This window comes from Panthera pardus, unplaced genomic scaffold, assembly GCF_024362965.1.
Source record: "Panthera pardus isolate Hobbes unplaced genomic scaffold, ASM2436296v1 HiC_scaffold_21, whole genome shotgun sequence".
NCBI lineage: Eukaryota > Metazoa > Chordata > Mammalia > Carnivora > Felidae > Panthera > Panthera pardus.
The window spans coordinates 41,822,368-41,848,455 of NW_026526777.1; the positions used below are offsets into that span (position 1 = coordinate 41,822,368).

Genomic DNA, 26,088 nt, shown 5'->3' on the forward strand with positions numbered 1-26,088 from the left:
GTTTTTGGTAACATGAGCCCCACATAGTCAATTGTAGATCAGTTTAAGATGGACTCTTAAAGTAACATGAAATTGTAGCTCTTTATTGAGGCCTAATAATGAATTCACTGGATGTGAATTTATCAAAAAACTGCATTATTGCTACATTGGTGGATGGGGAAAGGAACAAAGAGAAATGTAAATATGTTTAAATCTTCATAAGATTTATGATAATAAGCAGTGGATAATATCTACAATTGATTAACCAGGATATAGCAATATATACACATTATTTAGAAATATGGAGGATAAATCCTCGGACAGATAGCTACAAATTTTGAAATTGTCTGTAGAGAATGAGAGGAGAGGATGGCAAGGGGACTGCTTTTTTTTTTTTTTTGTTAATAGCCTTCTAACATGACTAGTATTCCTGTGTTAATTTTTTAAAAAAATAAATGCTATGGTGTCATATAGCAGTTACCAGAGCAGTTCTAGTTTCCAGTTTTTAAATGCATATATTTAAAGAGCTGATTATCCAGAGATTAAGAATGAGCAAATCCATGAATTATAGTTCTAGTCTATTGGCAGTTTGTATACTTAAAACTTTTGTATGGCTAAAATTGGATGCCTAGATACTAGGTACTAGCACTTGAAAAAAATGATTGAATGCTGTCTTTCTCATGTAAAAATAGAACATTCCTTAAATTCAACCATGTATATGATATCCAAGTTTCATTTTATTTAATGACGTCAAAAAACAAGGCAAAAAACTTCCTTCAAATGCAGAAGGAACTTGAGAATAAAAGTACAAATGACAGTTAATGAATCTGCTAATCTTTTTGCTATTGAGTCATTATTAGTATATGATGTACACTTTATAATCTCAGTCAGATCAAGGATCTCATCTGGCTTATATTTCTAGGGTCTAAAAGAGAGCGTGGTATACAATATGAGAATAAAATGTATTTGTTAAGTGATTAATGAAATGCAGTAAAACTTCATTTTGAATATTGTACTATTTATGAGAAAAATTAAATTGGTGAGGTCTTCTAAAACAGTAAAATAAAAATAAAACCATTTTTCCTCTTTAATCTGTGCTTGTTGATGGGACATGTGAGTCTTGGTGCTGTGACAGGTATGCTTATTTGTGAGAAACATAATGGTAAGTGTACTCAATTTGCTTACTGTTCCTCAGGCCTATTACTACTGTGCCATCATAGAGGATGTGATTCTGCGCTTTGCTTGGACTATCCAAATCTCAATTACCTCCATGACATTGTTGCCTCATTCTGGGGACATCATTGCTACTGTCTTTGCTCCTCTTGAGGTTTTCCGGTAAGCAAACTACCAAAAAGTCTATCAAAGTTTTGTCCCCTAAAAAAAACCCCAATACTTACAAATTAGAATTCATTAAAACATATACTTGAAAGGCTTAAATTTTCTAACTTTTCTCAAACTTCTCATTAGCCTCAGAGTTGGGAAATCCTACTTGAAGATCTAAAAGATTAATTCTTGGAAAGTTAAAATAATTACTAATGATGGCTTTTAAGCTTTTTTAGAATTGGGCTCCATTGGAAGGTTCATGAGTGGAAATTGGGAGATAAAAAGTCTTAAAACGGGTGCCTGCCTGGTTCAGTTGGTTGAGTATCTGACTCTTGATTTTGGCTCAGGTCATGATCCCAGGGTCGTGGGATTGAGCCCTATGTCTGGCTCCACACTGAGCATAGAGCCTGTCTAAAATTCCCTCTCTCTAACCCTCTGTCCCTCTCCCCCACTTGCTCTCTCTCTCTCTCTCTCTTTCTCTCTTAAAAAAAAAAGTCTTAGAAATTAAAATAAAAATCTTTTGAGAATCATTATTTGCAATTTGGCATTCTGGGTTATTCAGGAGGCAGCCTTCTCACTGGAAATAATAAAAATTCCAGAGGAATTGTTTTTTAAACCTTCCTAAAAACATCGGTAATCTAACAAGATAGCCCAAAATCTAAGTAAAAGCGGATACCCTAAAGGTAAGCAAAGCACTAAAGCTAATTTTGCACTAAGTATATTTGCCAAACCTAGCAATTTTGTATGCACCTAATAACATAGCCTAAAAATATGTTAAAAAAAAAAACAACAAAAACTGACATTGGTAAAAAATAGAAGTAGGTGAATTTACAATTTTAGGGGAAGATTTTAACATACTTTTCTCAGTAATAGTTTAATTAACCAACTTGACCTAATTGACATATATGGAGCACTGCATTCAACTACTAAATACACATTCTTTTATTTGCATGTAGAACATTTACCAAAATTAATCGCATGCTAGGCCGTAAAGTAAGTTTCAACAAATTTCAGAGGACTGAAATCACAAAAAGATAACTGAAAATTCCCAAATGTATAGAAATCAAGCAATACATGACTAAATAACCCAGGGGTCAAAGTTGAAATTGTAATGGAAATTTTAAAATATTTTAAACATAATGAAACTGATAATGTGACAGAAGAAAATGCAGCTAAAGCCATGCTTAGAAGGCAATGTATAGCTTTAAGTGTATACATTGGAAAAATATACAGCTTCAAGAAGATTTTTTTTTTTTATGAAGTTTATTGTCAAATTGGTTTCCATACAACACTCAGTGCTCATCCCAAAAGGTGCCCTCCTTAATACCCATCACCCACCCACCCCTCCCTCCCACCCCCCATCAACCCTCAGTTCTCAGTTTTTAAAAGTCTCTTATGCTTTGGCTTCAAGAAGATTTTAAAACAGCAAATCAAACCCAAACGAAAGTAGAAGGAAGGAAACATAAAGAACAGAAATTAATGGAATAGAAAACAAAGTCGAGAAAATTAACAAGCCAAAGTTAGTTCTTTAAAAAGACGAATAAAATTGATAAATATCTAAACATGACTTTTTTCTTAATGTTTATTTTTATTTTGAGAGAGAGAGAGTGCCAGCAGGGTAGGGGCAGAGAAAGAGGGAGAGATAGAATCCCAAGCAGGGTCCACACTGTCAACACAGAGCCCAAAGTGGGGCTTGATCCCACAAACTATGAAGTCATGACCTGAGCCAAAACCAAGAGTCGGACACTCAACCGACTGAGCTACCCAGGCACCCCTAAACATGAATGATTAAGCAAAAAAGGAAAAAACGCACAAATTACAAATAACAAAAATCCTCAAGATATATTTTATGCCAGTAAGTTAAAAAATTTACATGGAGGAGTACCTGGGTGGCTCAGTTGGTTAGGTGTCCGACTTTGTCTCAGGTCATGATCTCTCAGTTCATGGGTTTCAGTCCCATGTCAGGCTCTCTGCCAACAGCTCAGAACGTGGAGCCTGCTTCAGATTCTGTGTCTCCCTCTGTCTCTCTCAAAAATAATAAATAAACCTTAAAAATTGACATGGAATGGACAAATTCCTTGAGAAGCACTGTTTATCAAAACCAATAAAATAGAAAATTTGATAGGCTTGTATCTATTAAAGAAATTATATTCATATTAAACTTCTTCTCATGAGGAAAATGGTAAGCCCAAGGAATTCCTCCAGAAATATGAGGAAATGTTACCAGTTTTACACAAAACTCTTCCAGAGAAAAGAGGCGATAAAAGGAACACTTCCCAGTTCCATTTTGTCCAACCAGCATGGCTTTGATCTCTAAACCTAGGAGGACATTCCAAGGAAGACCAGTCTGTCTCTTGTAAAGAAATGCAAAACTCCTGAAGAAAATATTAGCTAGTGAATCCAACAGTATATAAAAAGCATAGTACATCATAGCATAGTACATCACAAGTTAGTTTCATTCTAGGAATGTGAGATTTAATATGCAAAAATCACTAACATTTAAAAATTAATCTGTGTTAACTCACCACATTAACAGAATAAAGGGAGAAAAATCTTCAGATATGTAGAAACAATACTGAGAAAAGTCAATACTTGTTCATAAATAATTTAAAGATTATCTACAAAAAACATAAATAAGGCCATATTTAATGGGAAGACACTGTAAGCTCTCCCTTGAGATCAGGAATGAGATTATTATGCCTGTTGTTACTTGTTTTTAACATCATACTGAAAATATAGGTAGTGCATTGGGGAGACAGTATAAGAATTAAAAAGGAAAAAATAAAACTAATTACTCACCCATGACATGATTGCATATGCAGAAAATTCAAAAGAATTTACACAAAACCTTTAAAATAAGCATAGCTATGTCCCTGAATATAAGGTTAATATAAATAAAAATGTAATGCCCTAACAAACAGTCCTAAACAACTAGAAAATGAAATTTTAACAAACATACCACTGTGAGTTGCATCAGAATATATCAAATACCTAGGAATAAATTTAATGAATGATTATGTGTATGAAAATTGACAAGCCAGTTCTATAATTTACATGGAAACAGTAAGGATCAAGAATAGCCAAGACTAGGGGCACTTGGGTGACTCAGTTGGTTGAGCATCCAACCTCAGCTCAGGTCACGATCTCATGGTTCATGAGTTTGAGCCCCACGTCAGGCTCTCTGCTGACAACTCAGAGCCTGGAGCCTGCTTCAGATTCTGTTTTTCCCTCTCTCTCTGCCCCTCCCCTGCTCATGTTCTGTCTCTGTCTCTCAAAAATGAATAAACATTAAAAAAAAAAAAAGAGTAGCCAAGACTATGCTGAAAAGAAAAAAGTTATAGGACTTATACTCTCAAATATCAAGACTTCCTATGTAGCCACTGTAATTAAAACAGTGTCTAGTGTTAGTGACAGAATAGACAAATAGTCCACTAGAACAGAATAGGGAGTCCTGAAACAGTTCCACACATACATCGGCATTACCTGATTTATGACAAAAGTGACTAAATAATAGTGGAGAAAAAGAGGTTCTTTAGTAAGTGATATTGAATCAACTGAGCTGGCTATCCATATGGGGGGAAAATGAATCTTGACTCTCACCACATACTGTATACAAAATCTATTCCATTGCAGAACTAAATATGAAAGGTATGGGGCACCTGGGTGGCTCAGTCAGATTAAGCATTTGACTTTGACTCAGGTCGTGATCTCACAGTTTGTGAGTTCAAGCCCTGCCATTGGGCTCTCCCCTGTCAGCAACAGAGCCCACTTTGGGTGCTCTGTCTCTCTCTCTCTCTTTCTCTCTCTCTCTCTCTCTCTCTGCCTCCTGTCTCTCTCTCAAAAATAAGTAAACATTAGAAATAAATGAATGAGTGAATGAATAAGAAAGATAAATCAATAAGAAAGGTAAATCAGTAAACTTTCTAGAACATAGGACAGCACCATAAAGGCAGCTTTGGGGGTGTGATAATGTTATATTTTTTTAATTTCTGAGTGGTAATTATAAAGTGTGACCACTTTATAATAACCAGGTTGCACACTTAATAATTTGCACACTTTTGTATATCTATAGTATACTTGAATTAAAATGCTTATTTTTTTTAAAAAGGATTATCGTCAAATCCTTTTTAAAAAAAAGGATTATCGTCAAAGAAGTGGCAGTTTAACAGCTGACTTCTCAAAAGTAACAATGAAAACCAGAAGTCATTAAAATGATGTTTTCAGAAGCCCCTGGGTGGCTCAGTTAAGCACCTGACTCTTGAGCTCAGCTCAGGTCTTGATCCCAGGGTCATAAGTAAAAGCCCCACATTGGGCTCCATGCTGGTCATGGAGCCTACTTAAAGAAAGTATAAAATGATATTTTCAATGTGCTGAAAGAAAACAATTGCCTACCTAGAACTCTTTATACACTGAAAATACCTTTCACAAGTGAAAATGAAATAAAGATATTTGCAGACGTGTATGGCATTCCTCTGAGTCAGGATGGGCACATCTATCAGGGTGGTCTGATAAAATAAGACAGCGTCTGGAAACTGTGCTTGCTGCTGTCAGTACTTTCTCCAAACCATGTGTCAACCCCTCTTCTTCATTTTCCCAAATCTCTAGGTCTAGGACCTGAAACTCTCCATCACTACAAGACCTACTCCCTTCCCAGTTCTTTCTCTTCCACATATGATGCTGCTTTATAAATTGAAAAAAAAATTTTTTTTATAGATAAAAAAAAATTCCTTTTTGAGGTTCTTATTTCATTTTTCCTTTAAAATTATCTGCTTAATAATAGACTCAGATGTTCTATCACCCATTTAAAACAAAAGCAAGGAGCCTCCTTTGAATCTACTTTCCTCCTCCAATTCATGCCCATTTCTGTCTCCTTTACAACAAAACTCTTCAAAAGATGTCTGTACTTGCTGTCTCCGCTCTCACACTCCTCCCCCATTCTCCCTTTAATTCAACTCGTCTTTTTTCCCAATACTCAAACTAAATTGCTTGTGTTAATAATCTTGTGTTAATAATAACAGTAATAATAACAATAGCAGCAAACATGTATTGCCCACTATGTGCCTGGCACTGTTCTGAGCCCTTTATGTGTATCAGCTTATTGACTCCTCAGAACAATCTTCTGAGGTAGATACTGTTACTGTCCCACGTTACTCATGACACTGAAGCATAGGTTAAGTAACTCATCCAAGGTCGTTACACCTAGGAAATGATGGAGTCATGATTCGAATCTAGACAGTCTTTCAGAATCTATGCTCTTGTATCATACTGCCTCTTTGTTTTGCTAAATCCAGTATCTGTTCTTGGTACTGACCTTAACTTTACTTTTTTCACGTCATTTCTCAGAAGCCAAACTCCTATGTCTTCCTGGCTATTCCTTCTTAACTCCTTTACTGGTTCTTCTTCCTCTTCCCAAATTATGAATGTTGGGAGTGTTCCATGGTTGAATCCTCTGCCCTCTTCTTTCCTCCACTTACATTATTCTTAATCCCATGACTTGAAATAACTGTCTTTATGCAGTCTCCGGCCCTAGACTCTGCCTTGAACTGCAGACACATAGCCATCCCGCTGCTGTATTTTCCCCCTTGGAATTTTCCTTTTGTCTATGTCATTCTTATTCCCTCCCCACCACACCATCTTTTCCTGTTTTAATATTCTAACCTTTAATTCCTTGTTTTTGTTTCTTGAATGGACACTTGATACACTGGGAGGTTTACAGGTTACAACAGTATGTTCAAATTTTATAAGTAATTTACCTACCTACCCTATTTTGCTAAGGCGATTTGTGTGGAACTTCTTCCGCCTGGAGAATGAACATCTGAATAACTGTGGTGAATTCCGTGCCGTGCGGGACATTTCTGTGGCTCCTCTGAATGCAGATGACCAGACACTCCTAGAACAGATGATGGACCAGGATGATGGGGTACGAAACCGCCAGAAAAACCGTCCGTGGAAGTATAGCCAGAGCATATCCCTGCGCCGGCCTCGCCTCGCTTCTCAGTATGTATGGCTTCCGCTTTTCTGAAACGAATTTCCTTCAGGTGTTAGTACTGGTTAACAATTAAGCTAAGATGGTATCAGGTTGAACCACATGAATTTACTGGCATTCAACCATTTTAATTCCTCTGCATTATCTTTCATCAAAAAATTGAAATGAATATGGCCCCTGCTTATAGAGTGGTTATGATGGGATTTAGACCAGTTTCCTCACAGAAAGAGCTCTTATATATGAATAGCTTATATAAATATAAGCCATTGTGTTTATTTTCTTACTAAATACCCACAGCAGTATTTTTATAAGTCATTAACTTTGTATGATCCTAAAAGGAACAATAATGTAGAATATATTGTCGCTGCATTTGGAATCTAGAGATTTCACAGTGGATGGGAATGATGTTGAGCATGAGCAGTTTTCTAAAGGATAAGAGAGTGCTTGACTAGGCCAGAGGCACAGGATGAAGACATAAGGGTAGAAATGAGGGGCAGAGGGAAAAGCCATGTGACTAGAACTAGAGTAAGAAAATTTAGCCAAATAGATGAAGTATAATTGTAAAAGGCTGGAAAAAACAAGCTTGATCCTATAGGCAGGAAGGAGTCAGAGAATTTTTTTCATGAAAGAATGACAGGAAAGTAGTATTTTCATGAGTTTTAATGGCACTTTTCAAAATATGTTGGGAAAGGGGACACTAAAGGCCAGAATACCAACTGGAAGGCCACTGCAGTATTCTTACATATCAGACATTGAGGACTTGGGTCAGGATGCTTTACAGTAGGACTAAAAATAATAGAAGGAGATGTTTTAGAGGAAGTAAAAAAAAAAAAAAAAATAGGAGGTGGTAATAGTAACCCATAGGTAGAAGGGGGCAGAGTACAAATTGCTCAGGCTTCAAATAGAATTTGGAAGTTCTCTGAAGAAGACAAAGTACAGAAAAGAAGGGCAGAAAACAGGAAGCTAAGCCTGAGGAAACACGGGCAAGAGAAAAAAGAAGTAAAGGATTGGGAAAGGAATGGCCAGGGAGGTGAGTGGGAAGAACATCAAAACAAAGCATGATACAATTATAGTGAGGAAGTAGAGTTTGAAGCAGGAGGAGGGGCACTAGGGGTTGGTAGGTGGGGTCAGCAGGGTAAGTGCTGAAAAGAACTGGAGGACTAGGCAGTTGTCTCATTGAGCTACTAAATGTGGATGGCTGATCCTTATTAGTCACCAGCAGAGGGCAGTCTAAACATATGTTATTTCTGCTTCAGAAACCAGGAAGCTTTTTGGCACTAGATTACTACGTTCAGTTTCAGGTGTTAAGTGGAAAAACACTGAGATATTAGATTGCAACCAGAAGAAGATGTTTAAAACAATGGAACAGAGGGGCACTTGGGTGGCACACTCGGTTAAGCATCCACTCTTGTTTTCAGTTCAGGTTGATCTCCTGGTTCGTGAGATCAGGTTCCTCACTGACTGTGGAGCTTGCTTAGGATTCTGTCTCCCCCTGTGTCCCTCCTCCCACTTATGCTCTCTCGCTCTCCCTAAAATAAATAAAAACTTAAAAAACAATGGAACAGGTTATGTGAAATGGAGAGAGCAGAGAATCTAAAATAAATTCTGAATTTGAGTACAGACTTTGTGACTCACGCAACCTTTAGCACACACTCTTTACCTTTTTGAACGTCAGTTTTCCACCTCTGTCAAGTGGGAGTAATAATACCCACTTCACAAAGTACCGCTTGTACCTCATAGGACTTATGAATTTAAAAGTATCTTAACATTATCTTATCCCACTTTTCATCTAGTAGAAGAATCTCTTCTAATGCATCCTGATGAGATGGTCATCATATGCTGATTGACAGTTGTCAATGATAATGAAGTTTATGTAGATGGGGCACCTGATTTTATTATTGGATGGTTATTGTGGCTAATAGCTTATGTTGGGCTGAAATATGCTTCACAGTAACTTCAACCAGTTGATGCTAGTTCTAACATAACTTTCTAACATAACTTCCTCCCTCTTCTACATTATACTTAGTCAACTTTTTGGAGACAAATGTCATGCCTTTCCTTAGGTCTTCTCTTTTGCTGGCTTACTCACCTTGTTTCGTGTGTACCTCAAATGGCAGTATTTCTATCAACCTCATCATAATTTGTTTAATACTTTGCTGATGTTTATTTCATCCATTTTCTCACTTGATATTGACACTATCTCTATGAGGTAAAAGTACTATTATATAAATAGGTATTATTATTCCTGCTTTACAGAGATGAAAATTAACACTCCAAAAGTTACATCATACAGAGTCAATACTCAAACTCAGGTCTTTTCCTTTTATTTTTATTCAAGTATAAACATACAGTGTTATATTAGTTTCAGGTGTACAATATAGTGATTCAGCATTTCCATGCATTACTCAGCACTCATCACAATAAGTGTACTCTTAATCCCCTTTATCTATCTCACCCCTCCTTCCACCCACCTCCTCTCTGGCAATCAGCAGTTTGTTCTCTATATGTAAGAGTCTGTTTTTTTTGTTTGTGTTCTTTTTTTTTTTTTTTTACATTGTTCACTTGTTTTGTTTCTTAAATTCCATATGTGAGTGAAATCATACGGTATTTGTCTTTCTCTGATTTATTTCACTTAGCATCATACCCTCTAGGTCCATCCATGTTGTTGCAAATGGTAAGATTTCATTATTTTTTTTATGGCTGATCAACTCAGATCTTCTCATTTTGGATAATTTCTCTCTCTGTTGCACATGACCTGCCATTTTTCTTTTTACCTTCCTCTGGTTGCAGTCTATTTTCTTAATGTTTTTCCAATAATACCTGAAACTGAATATGAAACTCCAAGAATAGTCCATCTGGTGCAGTATATAATGCCCTTTTACAATGTATTTTTTTAATGTTTGTTTATTTTTTGAGAAAGAGCAGAGAGAGAGAGCAGGCGGGGGAGAGAGAGAGAAAGGAGACACAGAATCTGAAGCAGGCTCCAGGCTCAGAGCTGTCAGCATAGAGCCCAATGTGGGGCTCGAACTCATGAACTGTGAGATTGTGACCTGAACTGAAGTCAGACACTTAACCTAGTGAGCCACCCAGGCGCCCCTACAATGTGTTTTTAATGGTGGTAAGATTGGAAATGTATCCAATACCATGACATGGTTGTATTTTAATAATGGACTATGTGCTTTTTTTCTCCCTAGATCCAAGGCTCGTGACACTAAGGTATTGATAGAAGACACAGATGATGAAGCTAACACTTGAAGCCTCTGGTCTAGTTTAACATCTTTGGTTTTCCTACTCTACAATTCTTTCTTCGACCAACGCAACCTCTAGTACCTTTCCAGCCGAAAACAGGAGAAGACACATAACACATTTTCCGAGCTCTTCCAGATCGGATCCTATGGACTCCAAACAAGCTCACTGTGTTTCTTTTCTTTTCTTCTGGTTTAATTTTCATTTTCTATTTTTAAAACAAATATTTACTTCATTTTGCCAATCAGAGGACATTTTAAGGAACAAAAACATAGTATCTTATGGATTGTTTACAATCACAAGGACACAGATACCTATCAGGATGAAGAACAGGCATTGCAAGGACCCTCTGATGGGACGGTACCGAGATACCTCGGCTTCCGCTTGGCCCGGTTTTGACTGGTTGAAACCGGACATTGGTTTTTAACTTTTTTGTCCGTTTATGTGGAGAATTTTTTCCTTTCCTTCATACCCAGCGCAAAAGCACTGGCTGCACTTGCAGGGAAAGTGCAACTTAGAGCAGTACCTTCATTCACGAAGCTACTTTTTAATTTGATGTAACTTTTCTTATTTTGGGGAGGGTTGCTGGGTGGGTGGGAAATATGATGTATTTGTTGCATATAGTTTTCTCATTATTTATGAAACTTAACCATAAAAGAATGATATAACTCCTGTGCAATGAAGGTGGTAACAGTGAAAGAAGACAGGGGAAACTAATGTTGGACCGCATTTGAGGGTTTAGTCCGCAATACCTCTTTCACGAGATAACTTGCACCACTTTGACTTTGATTTTTCTTTCTTTTTTTTTTTTTTTTTAATTTTAAGCCAAAGTTTTATTACTGAGTTTTTACGTTGCTGCTGCTTTAGAATCCTGAGCATGTCTCTCCTAACAAAGCATCTATATACTTCCACACAACTGGTTGACATTTTTTAAGAGGTCTGATACTTTTTTGTTTAAGGAACAGATGTGGAATATATTTGCCCATACTCCAACCATAACAACTGAAGTTATGCCTTATTAAGCTTCAGCATTTAGGGTAATTGAAACCTTTCCTAACTCTGAGTTAGAAGATAAAGCTATTTCAGAAACTGCCTACACTTTTGTTGGATATTTTTTCATCTGGACTCACTACTTTAGCCAAAATTTGATCAAATTGAAAGTCTGTCTTGGGGAAACCGTATATTTGAGAGCAAAGAACAAATAATCCTTCCTCTTTCACATTACATTAATAAAACAGACCTTGGCAGCCATTTCTCCCAGCAGTTTTAAAGGATAAATATTGTATTTCATGCCCTCCTGTGAGAGAAAGCCTGCTTTTAAGATTTTGGGGGTCTAAACTTGGGTCATAAACAAAAAATACATTTCTTAGACATTTCAGGCTCTCATGGTTTGTGCACAATGCCCATTTTTACTTCCTTGTCTAATTTCTTTCCTGTTTTCCTAAATCATCCAAATAAGCCCCAACCTTAAAGGATTTTACTTTCCTAAATGTGGTTGGCACTAAATTGAGCATTTTGTTATCTATCAAAATTAATATAAATTCCAGGAAAAAGTGAAGTGTGTTTTAATCCTCCCATCCGGCTAGATCCAGTTGAAGATTCCAGCATCAACATCAGTGGATTCGTGAAAGTAAATTACTTCCGTCGTTTTGACGAGAGACAAACGAGCTGTTATCACTTCCTTAGTCTTAAACACGTGGGTGTTACCCATTAATAAGCCCCTTTTGTCATCTGCCCTTCTGCCATGTATTGTAGGTCTTCACTCATACCTGTCGTGATCCAGTAGGTTATATTCAAGTCAACTGTTACTGCCAAAATTCCATCCACTATTTGTTAACTGACAAATAGTTCGTTTCCAAAGGAGTTTATTCCAGATTTATTCTGATAAACTTCCAAATTTTTTCCCTTTCCAAATTGAGATTTTTTTCTGAAAAATCATACAAATTTTTGGCTTTTGTTGTTTTTTTATGTTTTGCCAAGCAATGTTTGTTGGCCCAAAAACTGAAGCGGAATAGTTTAATTACCTCTCTCTCTCTTTTTTTTTTTTTTTTTTTTTTAGTTTAAATAAATTGAATCATCATAATCAGTGGTAACAATTTAGTGACCCATAATAGATTAAAGGTTGCATTATTTATACTTGGGATTTTTTTTTTTTCTATTTTGTTTTTGTACTTTAAAACTATGGGGGAAATATCACTGGTCTGTCGAGAAATAACAGTAATTATTACTGAGTTAGATAAGTCCAGTGGACCAGTCATTTCTTGTACAAATAAAACTGGTGGTACTAATTAATGTGTATCCAGAGCAATTTGAATTGTCAACTTCATTTTCTATTATTAGTAAAACTATATAATGACACACATGAAGTCTTGCAGTTGACTTTTGGTATTTGAACTCCCCAGTGTTTTTATTTCAGTGTATCCTACGACCAATTTGGTCTTTTTTCAACTGTTACGATCCTAGGCCCTAATCAGTATTATTTTTTCATAGACAATACAGTGTTAGAATTCTTTTCTGATATGTTTGTCCTATAAGCATAGTCTATTCAAGAATGATAAGATTTCTGTAACTTTCAGCTTACCATGACAGATGCTCAAATAAGTATTGAAACACACAGCTTCATTTTCCTCCTAAAGCTGTAAAGAGAAAAGAGGGCTATTCCTCATCAAGAGGAAGAGTTTGGGAGACAGAATATACATTTAAATTTTTTTCTTTGAAAAAAAAGGCAACGTACATTTTTCTCTTCTAAATTTAAATGCCCTAGCAGTTGCCAATGCTGTGTCCTACCTAATATTTTATTGGAGACGTCTGTACACTGAAACTCTTAGAACTCTTAGGAAATTAATATCACAGGGTCATTTTAAAGGAGCAGCAATCTAACCAAAGGTAAAACTTTATCTGATTTTAGGTTTGGAAATTCTAGTTTTATTTTTATTTAAGAATCAATTTATGTCATCAGTTTAAATACTCCCCAAAGGAATGAAAAGGAAGTATAAATAAAAGAATAAAGTTCGTTGACATGTGTAAAGAAATTGGAAGACCCAGAAAAAATGGCTTATTTTCTACTCACAAGTATGCACCTATACTTAAGCCTGCCTATGCCATTAGAATGGAATGAATAGTTGATGGTTTCATGCCATACAGAGAGACAATAAAATGATCAAAAATTAAGTCATTGTTAATTGGGTTATAATGGTAATTTTTAAATTTGGAAAGAAGTTGAAAACCCATAAACAACTTATTTTCCTAGTATCTCATTTTTCTTAAGAAAGCTGCTTAACTTCAGATTCAGCAGCAATGATGTGAGAGAATGCCTGACACCTCATCAGTAACCTATATGGACCCTTAAAGAAGGACCTAGTCCCTAGGATCCATAACTCCCCCAAATTTTCAACATGAGAGTTTTAAGATTTTAACAAGATTTTACCGGAAGTTGTGGATATATGGTATCCTTTCACCATGGTTTGGTCAACGTACATTCATGATAATGAGAAAGCAGTTCATCCTTTCTTAACAAGTGAAGTAAAACAAGAATAAAAAAAAGTGACATCACTGAGTTGTACAGGCATCAGATTAACAGACATTTAGTTGAAGAAAAATAAAATAATTGTGGAGATAGCAGAGAGGAGCAGGAAGATGTTGGATCCTGGCAGCAAGAAGCAGGACAGTTAGGAAAGTGTGTGAGCTCAGTGGCATTGGTGATGCCTCGCTGTTTCGCCTCTCAGTGGTTATGTTGCTGGTAGAGACCTGCCTTTATTTTCCCATCATTTTTCATTATTTTGCATTATTCAAGAAATGGTTCTTTATGCCCAAATGCAATTTTCTAAGCAATAACTGAAAATTTATTAGTCTAAGGAAAATAATTTAGAAAATAACCATATCCATGGCATTATTTTATTCAAAAACTTATTCTCTGAAGTGATTACGCTTTGATAAACAGATTTCAGATTATGATTCTCCTTAATTTGCATGAAAGTTGCCTGTCTTGGAAAATAAGTACTTCTTGCTATATAGCATATTTAAATTTTTTAAATTAAGATTGCTTCTCAGATTCAAAAAAAAAAAAGTTCAATCTATGGCCTTTTCAACTACAAAATCGTCAGTTTTCTCAAACCTAATAAAAAAGCCAGCATCATTACATATAAGATCTGTAGTCACTAGGTTAAGACAATACAAATTATGGTAGAACTTGAGAAAATGGTGAAGAAGAATCAAATTTACCAGCTTAGTTCATTTTATGATGCATCTAAATTTTATTTCTTGCTTATGATGATTAGGAGAGTTAGAGTTAAAATGAGATTTTATAAATTACTTAACACATTTCTGCATTTCAGGTGTCCATCTTGGTAGTAAATCTTAAAAGCTAACTTTCTGCCTTATATTTTCAATCTATATATACAGTGTCAGAGCACAGTGATAATGTGGGATAGAATTGATTATATTAGAGCATAAGACATTTGTAATGGTCAGTGCTACAAACCAATAATTTAACTGGCATTAAACCACATCTACTCACCAAACATGAAAAAGTTAATCTCATTAGATTGGGAAGAGCTTAATTTAAGTGATGAGAGGTTTGCCTGGGATTGGAGATGAGCCTGCTGATTGGTACAGTTCATAATGGCCTTTCTTACATGAGTTGGCAAAACTATGATAGCTGAGTTGCCCCTTAAGAATCTTCCAGAATATACTTGCATACTTATGGTGGAAGAGGAAGTGAGAGGGACAAGATGAGAGTTTCCCCTGAAGTGAAGAGAAACATTATACTAATTTTCATCTAAAGTATGTTTCCTTGTGGCAGACCTTTGGTTTATTTTATTAGTATATCAAAGCCACCTTCAGTTTTTTATGGTGCCATCAACCTAAGGAGGACAATCAAATAACCAATTGTTTGCCTTGGATTTAGTGTGTCTGCTAATTACAGTCTCATCTTGTATACCTTCAAACCAGTTACTTGACTAAACTTCCACCATATTACCTTAGTTCTATTTCCTTTCCTCTGTACAACCGCAAATCAGAGGGGAGACTTAGTACCAGAAAGGTGTGGACTTCTAAGAAAAAGCAAGGATTCCATCTTACTACCGAAACTTCCTGAAGTTCCTACCCAAATGTCCCTGATTGTCCTGTGGCAACACCAGCATGGTGGGAATAGGGAGAAAGATTGTAAGGAATCCTGAAAGAATCCTGTAATTGGTCATGACATTGTTATTCTTTTGAACTGTAAAGTAAAATTGTGAGCCACTCACATTTGCAAAAAAAAAGCAGAATTCAAGCTTTATCACATTGTTAAGATTAATTTCTTGCTATATTCTGGATTAGCACAGAAGCTTGTATCAAGACTATTTAGGAGGGGAATAGGGTGTAAAATGTATCTGTCTTTTCAAACCCTCTCCCTCTAGTCATGTTTCCTTCACCCCCTACCACATTGTGTTGGTCAAATGATACTATCTATGAAACCCTGAGCTATAGTTGTCAAAAGTAACTGGAATGTGATTAGTTCTCTGTGGGTGCTTCTTTCCCTCTTTTTTCGCCCTTGCTTTCTTTCTTACTCTCTCCACTCTGGTAAATGGAAAAGGTGACGTCAAAGAATTGATGCTTGCTTGGACTCATGTTGTATCTGTGACTATGCTATTAGCTGTCTCCTTTTTCCTTATATGGGTAGAATTCTTACGACGTGTGGAGTTCCCTTCTTGATAAGTAGGTTAAATGCACAATGTGGTACTGTTTTATAGTTTCTAGATGGTTGTATAAAGCAAAAAGTTAATGTGGTTTTGTGTTTTTAAAAGAAAATAAGTGATTGGTTACAAACTCTGTCCTTTTTTCATTATTACAAGCTCTGTTTTCCAACAGTTTGCTGACTCCTTTGTCATTGGTGAATGGCTTGTGTGATTGTGTTTTTCTCTCTGGGTTTCTTGGATTCCTGAACATGATTCTTCTAACTTGGACTAACTTGTAGGAGGGTTTAGGGCAAACAGACTTCAAGGGTGAAAAAATTTTTAACTCTTACTAAATTAAAAAATAATCTTAAATGGCCTTTTTTCTTTAGATAATATTAGGCATCTAATGGATTGATGCAACAGGTCTTTTTTTAATATACACAGAATCTCAAGTATTAGGTGAAATGATATGTTGTATTTTGGAGAGCTGGACTCCTGTTACCACTACATATCCATGTAGAGAGGAGACAGTAGCTGTAGGGCGATGAGATTGGATGGCTTTTCTAAGTGTCATTGATGCCTACAGAAGGATAATAAACAGCTGAGGGCAAGTACCAGACAATTGAAAGCCAAATGTGGAAACAGAGGACCTCTTTAGTTGCATACAAAGTTCATTTCGTACAGTGGAAGACAAAGAGAAAAGAAGAGAAAATGAAGACCAAGCCAGAACTTAATAGAGTAACAGAATTTCAGACAGTTACACAACCAAGGCAGCTCTGTTATGCAAGGTCAGTGTCCTCACTGGGAAAATGGGGCACATCAGATGCAACATCCAGTTGGATCCCTCCCCCCACGCCTGCAAAGATTTTGATTCCACAACCCCCTAGGAAAAGTCTGAGTCTATAGACCTATTAATCCATAATCCTTACTAGCACACCCCATCCCCTCTCCATGATGGGAGACAGTAAAGAGGCTTCTCTTGTGCAAGACAGCACATGCACCCCTGAGGATTCTCATAACTCAGCTGGAGACATGCTGGGCCAGCTAAGGGAGGATAGGGACTATACACTAAAGGAGCCATAAGACAGTCTACAGGTATTGATAGGAGTTGGAGGAGATCCTGAGGCTGCTTGAAGAGAGGAGCCAGAATATAAGATTGAATAGAGAAGAGTTTTTAAATTGGAAGTGCTCCCCAAGATACAGAATTTAACTCCCTAGCAAAGATTCCAGGAGTTGGTGCCAACTTGCTACTAGCATGGCTCCTAGAAACATGGAAAAAGTGATGGCCCGTGTTATTGAGCGGAATTAAAATTCCAGAATTGCCTTGGCAGACAGTGAGGGTAGGGCTAAAAGCTCAGGAAAGGGGGTGCTCTGGATACACTATGGCTGGAAGCCCAAGAGGACAGGCCATGGACAAAGGTCCTAAGGGGTATGCTGTTCAGAGGTGCACTAGCATCACTAAAAATTCAGAGTTGACTCTTCCGTGAAGGTACCACCACAGAGCAATGTTGTTTGATAGCAGTGGGGATGATAAGACTCTGAAACATTAGAGCCAGATGGCAGCACAAAACCATCCAAAGCCAGGAAGTCACAATTACTGTCATCACTGGCAAGGTCAGAGTGGCAGACGACAGGGTCAGAACCATAGAAAGTTAAGAGAATGATTACTAGAACAGTGTCCCTAGAAGCAATATGGGTGGGCATTCACCCAGCTTGTACTACTCAGCTTATACTAGCAGAAGAAATAAACAATGGACAACTACAAAGCTGAGGGCAGTTGCCCCAGTAAAAGTTCACAATCCCTTGCCCGATTTCTGAACCTGAGCCAGTTTTCAGACCCACAACTGCTGACAGAAGAGGTGGCTGGGTCCATAGGAGGAAAAATGCTGCAATATCATGGCAAGTACACACAATAATGATTGGTAACTGTGCATTAGGGAAAAGGAAATAGACATTTGATGACAGTTGGACATAGGGCCTGAGTTGTTATTGATGGCCCAAGACCTGAATCATCATGGCCCCCATGTTACAGTGGGTCTGATGATAGTGGCCAGATAATAAATGTAGTCCTGACCAATGTCCAGTTTATAGGGATCCACAGCATCCATGGTCAGTCTGCCAATATATAACTGGAATGACCTATTTTGCAGTTGGCCCAACCCCTGCTTTGCATACTTGGTCGGCAAAATAACAGCTATCATACTGGGAAAGGCCAAGTGGAAGTGTCTTAAATTAACCTTCCACCCCAGACATATAAAAATGTAAAGTCATATTGTGGGGAGTGGAGAATAGAGATTTATTGCCATATTCTATTCATCAATTCCTCTCAATCCTTATTATTTTGACCAGTCTGGTCTCTGAGAGAACCAGATGGAATAGGAAGGGCCACTAGACTATCACAATCTCAGATATAATAACCCCAATTGCAGGCCAGTGCCTGCATTAGACCAGATCAATATCACCTCAAGTGTATAGTATACAGCCATTGATTTGATGACGGTATTCTTTTCTCTTTCAATCAGAACAAAAGATCAGAAAGAATTCCCATTTCCATGGAAGTAATATACATTACAGTTTTACTCCAGGGCCATATTAAGTTCAAACATATTGGTACCATCTGGACACCCACGGAACGTCACATTTATCTATTACATCAGTAATATTATATTGACAGGGTCAGATGGGCAAGAGGTGGCTAGCTCACTGGAGACCTTTATAAGACATGTGTGTTTCAGAGAGTTGAAGCTAAACCCTGAGATGATTCAGGAGCTGTAACATGTTCAGGAGTCCAAGAATCAGGTCTAGTAACCAGGACATGTGTAAAACAAAAGTCAAATTATTACATCTTGTACCTCAGCATGAAGATGGAAACATGCCTGGTAAGCCTCTTCAAGTTCTTGAGTCAGCATATTCAATACCTAGAGATACCGTTTTGATTCACGGCACCTTGTGACATAGAAGGCAGCCAACTTTAAGTGAGTCCCAGAGCAGAAAAGGCCTCTGCAACCAGCCCATGCTACCATGCAGGTAATCCCGCTCCTTGGGCCATATGATCTGACAGACCTCATGGGATTAGAGTGAGGAAAGACATCATGTGGAGTTTGTGACAAGCTCCAATGAGAGAATCACAATGCACGTTCCCAAGGCTCCCAGCAAGGCCATGCCATCTGTAGTGAAGAATTGTATGCCTTTGGAAAACAACTCCAAACGTGTTAGGGGGCCCTAGTAGAAAGAGTCAACAACTAATTTTGTCCCTAAAACTGCCCATCAAATGCAGCACCCTATAAGACCCCGTGAGACTGACCCAGGGATGATCCATCATAAAGTGGAAGTGGTACCTCCAGGATTGAGCACGAGCAGGATGAGAGGGCACAAGCAGGCTGTGCTAGCAGGTAATTCAGACTCCCTGTCATCTACCATGATTGCCCAAGAGTTCCTCTTTCAGGGCACATCTATAACAGTATGAGGGATCCTGTAAGACTGACTGAAAGGAGGGAAAAACCCGAGTTGTTTCATGGCTGGGTCAAGTCCATGTGTGAAAGCTGAAATTGGATAGCAGCTGTACTACAGGCTCACACAGGGGTAGCACTGAAAGACAGGAATGAGAGAAAATCCTCCCAATGCTCAGAGCTTTGAATATTGCACTTGGTCATCCACTTGGTGTAGAAAAGAGAAGTGCCCCAAGGTTAGAATATATAGTGGCAAATGGCTTGGCTAACTGATGAGGAAAAACAGGAAAATTAGGGATAAGGGGTCCGGGGTAGGGGTATGTGGATGGACTTGTAGAAGTGGGCTTGCGGGGGGGCACCTGGGTGGCTCAGTCGGTTAAGCATCCCACTTTGGCTCAGGTCATGATCTCACGGTTTGTGAGTCTGAGCCCTGCATCAGGCTCTGTGCTGACAGCTCAGAGCCTGGAGCCTGCTTCAGATTCTGTGTGTGTGTGTCTCTCTCTCTCTGCCCCTCCCTGCTCACGCTCTGTCTCTCTCAAAAATGAATAAACTTCAAAAAAAAAATTTAGAAGTGGACTTAAAGTAGGAACATCTCTGTATCACATGATTACATCCCCAGAGAGCATCCTCCATTGATGAGGAAGAGGACAAGCAATTAGACAGATGACTCAGCCCACCGACCTCAACCAGCCTCTCTCATCGGCCACTCCAGTGTTGGCACAATGGAAATATGAACAAAGTGTCGGAGCAGAGATGAAGGCTATCCACGGGCCAATGGCACAGACTCTCACTTACCAAAGATAATTTGGCTACTGCTGCCACTGGAGATATCCCGCCTACTGCAGTGAGCAACACCAAGTCCCCAGTATGACGCCATATTGGTTGCTCTTCCTCAAGAGACAAACCCGTCACTTGGCAACAAGTTGACCGCATTGAGCCCTTTCCATCCTGGAAAGGTCAGAAGTCTGTTCTTTGTTCTCAGCACATGTACATATTCAGGTCACGGATTCCTGACCACAGAGTCTCAAATAGCACCACCATGTGAAGGCTTACAGAATGTTCAATCCACTGGCATGGGATTCCGTATAATATCGCCTCAGACTAGAAGACCAACTTAACAGCATAGAAGTTATGTGAAAGAGCTCATGACCATGGGATTCACTTTATCGTAGCATACAATTCATCACCTAGAAGCTGCCAGCCTGACCTAGCTAAAGTGCCATATCAGAGGTAACATTCTGTGAGTATGGGTGTCACCCTCCAGGATTCAGTATATGCACTGAGTCAAAAACCTATATATGGTACTGTGCCCACAAAAAGGACACAAGGGTCTGAGTACCAAGGAGTAGCTGCACTTACCATCCTATTTATTAATCCACTTTCTGCTTTCTTTCCCCCTAACTCTGAGCTCTGCAGGCTTTGCAGTCCCGCTGAATCGTGAGCTTCCTATGTCCAAGCACTAGCAGGCAAGAGTAACCTTGTCAATAGTGTAACTGACCTGCTCATCAGGAAGAGGAAGGGCTGCTATTACACGATGTGGGCAGAGAAGAATCTGTTTGGCACCCAGGTGTAGAAAAGATGTTTTTGTTTCAGTGGACGCTATGCATCATTTATAGCATACTTTTCCAGATTATCAGATTCTGGTCATGTTCCATGTCTTCAAGCTCTTTTTCAACTCTTTGTAAATTGTAGGTAATTATACGTAAATGCTGTCTCGTCTGGTAGTGATTTTGATTGACTTCCCCCTGTTGGAAAAAAAAAATTGGTCTCTACTTGCAATTCATCCCAACATTCCTTAATGCCAAGTATGCCTGTGCTCTTTTGACTTTCTTGAATACACACATAAAATAATACACATATAATTCATTCATCTTTGTGGCTGAGAGTCCTGATTTTTTTTTCTAAAAATAAAATTATCTTTTAACGTATGTGACTTGGGCACATCTGGTACTCTCTTGCCCAATAGTGGCTGTAAATAGAGAGCTATAGAAACCTCAGCTTACAAAGGGGCTCGCGCCCCTAGAGATGAGGTCTGGGTCCTATCAGACTAGCTTCTGAAGCCAGGAGGACTGGTAAGTGATGATGAAAGGCATCCACAATGGATGAGCATCACTTGTGACCCAGAATCCCACTGCACCATTTGGGGCTGGCTCATCCTACTAATTTCTCTCTTCTGAGTTTCTTCTCAGGAAGAAAAGCTCACCAGAATCCTGAAAAAAACTGCTGTCTGAACATGTATGGAAAAGCAAACTGAATGGCACAAAGAGTGAACTATGGTGGACACAGAAACACACTGCCCAGACCTCTCTCCAAGAAAGGACCTGTTTCGCAGATGTGGGCACAGGTCTGGGGGCTACGGGAAACAGTGTCTGAGCTGACAGCTCCTTCAAGGTCTGCCTCAGCGGCAGAGAGCTGCCTCACCCAAAACCATGCCCTTCCTGGGGCAACCCACACACGTTCAGTGACTAGACAAATCCACATGGAGTGAGTGTACTTTATACCGGGCACATAAAAGCACAGCCATCTTGTCCCCACACACGACACTCTGAGCTACCGCATTCGCTCCAGAGTTCCATGCTGGGTTGGCCAAGGTTTTGTCAGCCCTGCACTGCAGTTCAACTTCTCCCTGTCCCCATCCTCCTTCTCCCCCTTCATTTCACAGCTGCAGATCTCTAACAAACACCATCCACCCCCAACCCCCTCTCACTGCCTTCTTTTGGAAACCCACCCTGAAGTGCTAGTCCCTTGCTGCTAATCCATCTTGCCTCTACCCTCTGGAACGTCGTTGGGTCTGTTTTTTTTAAACACTCATCCAACCGTGTCATTTCATCAGTGACTCAAAATCATCAGTGACTTATCAAACCAGGGTATTTGTTCCTCTAGGTATGCCAGGAGATATGAGAAGTCAAAAACTGTACTCTCCCGTAATTTTAAACGTTACCTACGATCAGTTCTATGCATTGTAGGACACGAGGCCCGTTGGAAACTTACCTCCGTCTGTTAGGCCACCCTCATCTCTGCCTGTTCTCAAAATGGAACCTCTAGGAAGGCATGTGTCTCTGTCTCTGTGCGTGAGGCTGATTCTCCAGAGAACTCTCCCCTCCTGCTCTTTACCTGCCCAGGCAGTGCCAGCAAGCACTACTTCTCACTTACTCCTTCAAGAAGATTAACGTGCCTCCATTATTATTCCCCATTAGAACGCTTCCTTATCTTTTTTTTTTTTTTTACTTTTTTTAATTGAAGTACAGTCAACATACAATGTTACATGAGTTTCAAGTGCATTAACATAGGGAATGGACACCTCTCTACATTATGCTATCCTCATCACAAGTGTAGCTACCATCTGGCACCACACGACGCCATTGTCGTTGACTGGATTCCTTATGCTGTACCTTTCATCGCCATGACTTATTAATGCCGTGACTGGAAGCCTATACCTCCCACTCTCCTTCACCCATTTTGCCCATCTCCCTACCCCCTTTTCTCTGGCAACTATCAGTGTGTTCTCTGTATTTATGGGTCTGTTTCTGCTTTTTTTGGGTTCATTCATTTGCTTTGTTTTTTAGATTCCACATAGAAGTAAAATCGTATGGTATTTTTCTTTCTCTGTCTGACATTTGCACTTAGCATTTTACCCTCTAGGTCCATCCACATTGTTGCAAATGGCAAGATCTCATCCTTTTTTATGGCTGAGTGATAGAACACTCCTTATCTTTACTAAATCTGATAACTTTGGGGCGCCTGGGTGGCTCAGTCTGTTGAGCGTCCAACTTTGGCTCCGGTCATGATTTTGCAGTTCGTGAGTTTGAGCCCCGCGTCGGGCTCTGTGCTGGCCGCTCAGAGCCTGGAGTCTGCTCCAGATTCTGTGTTTTCCTCTCTCTCTCTGCCCCTTCCTCACTCATGCTCTGTCTCTCTCTGTCTCTCAAAAATGAATAAACGTTAAAAAAATTTTTTTAAATAAAAAAATAAATCTGGTAACTTTTCAGTCTTCCCACCACTTCAACACCCCCGCCCCCCTTCATGCTAGACTGTTCTCAAGGGCTAGAATCATATTTTTCTGTCTTTGGTGTCCAGCCATAATGCCTAGCTTACATTAGGAAAGATTAATTGAATAAATAAGTTGAACAAATTCATCAAAAGATAACTTTTTGTGTATGAATGCTAATAGCTTTATTCATAATTGCCAAAAACTGAAAACAAGAAAATATCCATCTATAGGTAAATGAATAAACAAATTGGGTATATAGTCTTAGTCTGGTAAGGCTACCCCAACAAAATATTACACACTGTGTAGCTTAAACCACAGAAATTTATTTTTTATTGTTCTAGAGTCCAAGATCAAGGTATCAGCAGATTTGGTTACTCCAGAGGCCTCTCTTCTTGACTTGCTGATGACTATCTTCTCACGGTGTCCTCACATGGCCCTTTCTCTGTGGATGTGTCAAAAGATAGTTTTTAAAAGAGAGTGTAATCATGCCTCTCCTATAGCTATAAAATGGACACACGTCAGAAATTTTATTTCGGTCATTAATTAATGAGAGAACCAGTAAAATGTTACAACCTACTTAAAAGAGAATCCAAAACACGGGCAAACATATAGACATCTGGAACGTTGAGAAAAACTTATAAATAAATGCAAAATCAGCAATATTTGGCTGGTCAATATTCATGGGGCAATTTCTCTAAACACAACTGGCATTTCTATGGATAAAAATCATTTGTACTACTATCCATTTTTCTACAACTTATAGAATTCTAAAGTAACTTAGATAATCTGGAAGGAGGCACTAGATGGTCCCCCCAATAATCTTTTTGGTCCATGTCAGCATCTTTCACGTTTTCCCCTATAGTTTAATTAATGGCTAACCCCTCCACCCCAAATTATACGTTTATTTATCAAGCCGTGAGACACAACTTTTTACAAGCCACACAACAAAATGCTCTGGTCTCAAAAACCCTAGAGAAAAATCCTTTTCAGCTTTAGCCAGTTAGCTAAAGCCTGCAGCCTGGTTGAGGTCCTGGGGCAAATGGAATCCCCTTCAGTTGTCCTTGTTTCCTCTAAATCTTCACAGAAATGGCCCAACACTTAGATATCATCTCAATATCAATATTAGCAAGGGAAAGACTTTTTGTCTTAGATGCTCCATATCAAAGAGTGAGAAAAAGCTAACCATCTTTTTGGTGATGTGTAGGGATCTACCAAACATGGTTTTCACCACTGCTTTCCTGGGGAAGAAAGAAAACTCGTGGGCCCAGCTCCCAAGGCTGGTGCAGAAATGGAGCTGGATGTTGGGGGAGAAATGTCGGGGGAGGGACCCAAGGGAGAGAAGGGAAAATAGGAATCCAGAGGGGTGATTCTGAGTGAACAGCATCTTTTTTTTTTTTTATGTTTATTTATTTTTGAGAGAAACACAGAGTATAAGCAAGGGAGGGGCGGAGAGAGAGGGAGATACAGAATCCGAAGCAGGCTCCAGGCTCTGAGCCATCAGCACAGAGCTGGACATGAGACTCAAACCCACGAACAGTAGTGAGATCATGACCTGAGCCGAAATCAATGCTTAACCGACTGAGCCACCCGGATGCCCCTTAAGTGAACAGCATCTTGAAGGGAAAAGTAAACAGCAATGAACTGTACAGACTACATCTGTAGACATGGCTGCTTATGAAGAGGTGATGCGGGGCTCAATGGGGGCAGGACTTCGCACATATAAAATCAGAGCTTTCGAGGGCTTGAAAACCCCCAGACACTGGCCCTGCCAGAAGGCTTTCTAAGAAGTTGCACAGAATCCACTTGGGCCTGATCTCCGAGCCTACTTGACTCAGAGCTCTGCTTCCCTTAGCTCACTGCAGATGGTACTTGGCACCCTGTCTTGGCCCACTGACACCCTTTCCCAGGATGCTCTGAAAAGGGCCACTGTGTCACAGCCGTTCCATACCTTAAACACACACCTCCACACACAAGCTGAGACCTCTCCCAGGAGCTCCTTGAGGACACCCTAACGTCCCCACTGTCCCACCCACCCCTTTGCTCCCTACCATAGCACTTTTAAATTGGTTTGGGGCCCCAACCTCTTGAGTCAGGAGCACCTTACCTTTTCATTACCAGCTGATCTCTTTATTACTTTCACAGATACTAAGTTTGTTAAAAAAAAAAAAAAAATCTGTCCAACAAACCTACCATATTTATTGCATAATAATCCTTGTCCCCCTGACAACCAATGCTGCCATACTGACTTGATACAATACCAGTCAAAAGCAAAGACACTTCTCATGGTAAATGTATAATTTCCATTAGACCTCTTTAAATATTAGAAATAGCTTATGCTTTTCTCCCCATTAGGTGTCTGAGGACCCCAGGTTGGGAACTTCTGAGGGCTAATGCTTTATGGGTGCCAATCAAGTCTCCCTAGCTCTCCCTTTTCACAGATGGGCAAACTGAGGCTGTTAG

The 26,088-nt window shown here is 39.0% G+C and overlaps 1 protein-coding gene across 1 annotated transcript in view; it reads left to right on the forward strand.

The window, feature by feature from the left end:
* XPR1 (xenotropic and polytropic retrovirus receptor 1) overlaps positions 1 to 16,383 on the forward strand; it is a 218,594-nt gene extending 202,211 nt beyond the window's left edge. The window contains exons 13-15 of the mRNA XM_019428051.2: positions 1,175 to 1,314; positions 7,078 to 7,299; positions 10,483 to 16,383. Of these exons, the coding sequence (XP_019283596.1) occupies positions 1,175 to 1,314; positions 7,078 to 7,299; positions 10,483 to 10,543 (423 nt within the window). The 3' untranslated portion in view covers positions 10,544 to 16,383. The remainder of the gene's footprint in view (positions 1 to 1,174; positions 1,315 to 7,077; positions 7,300 to 10,482) is intronic.
* Positions 16,384 to 26,088: the final 9,705 nt, after the last annotated feature.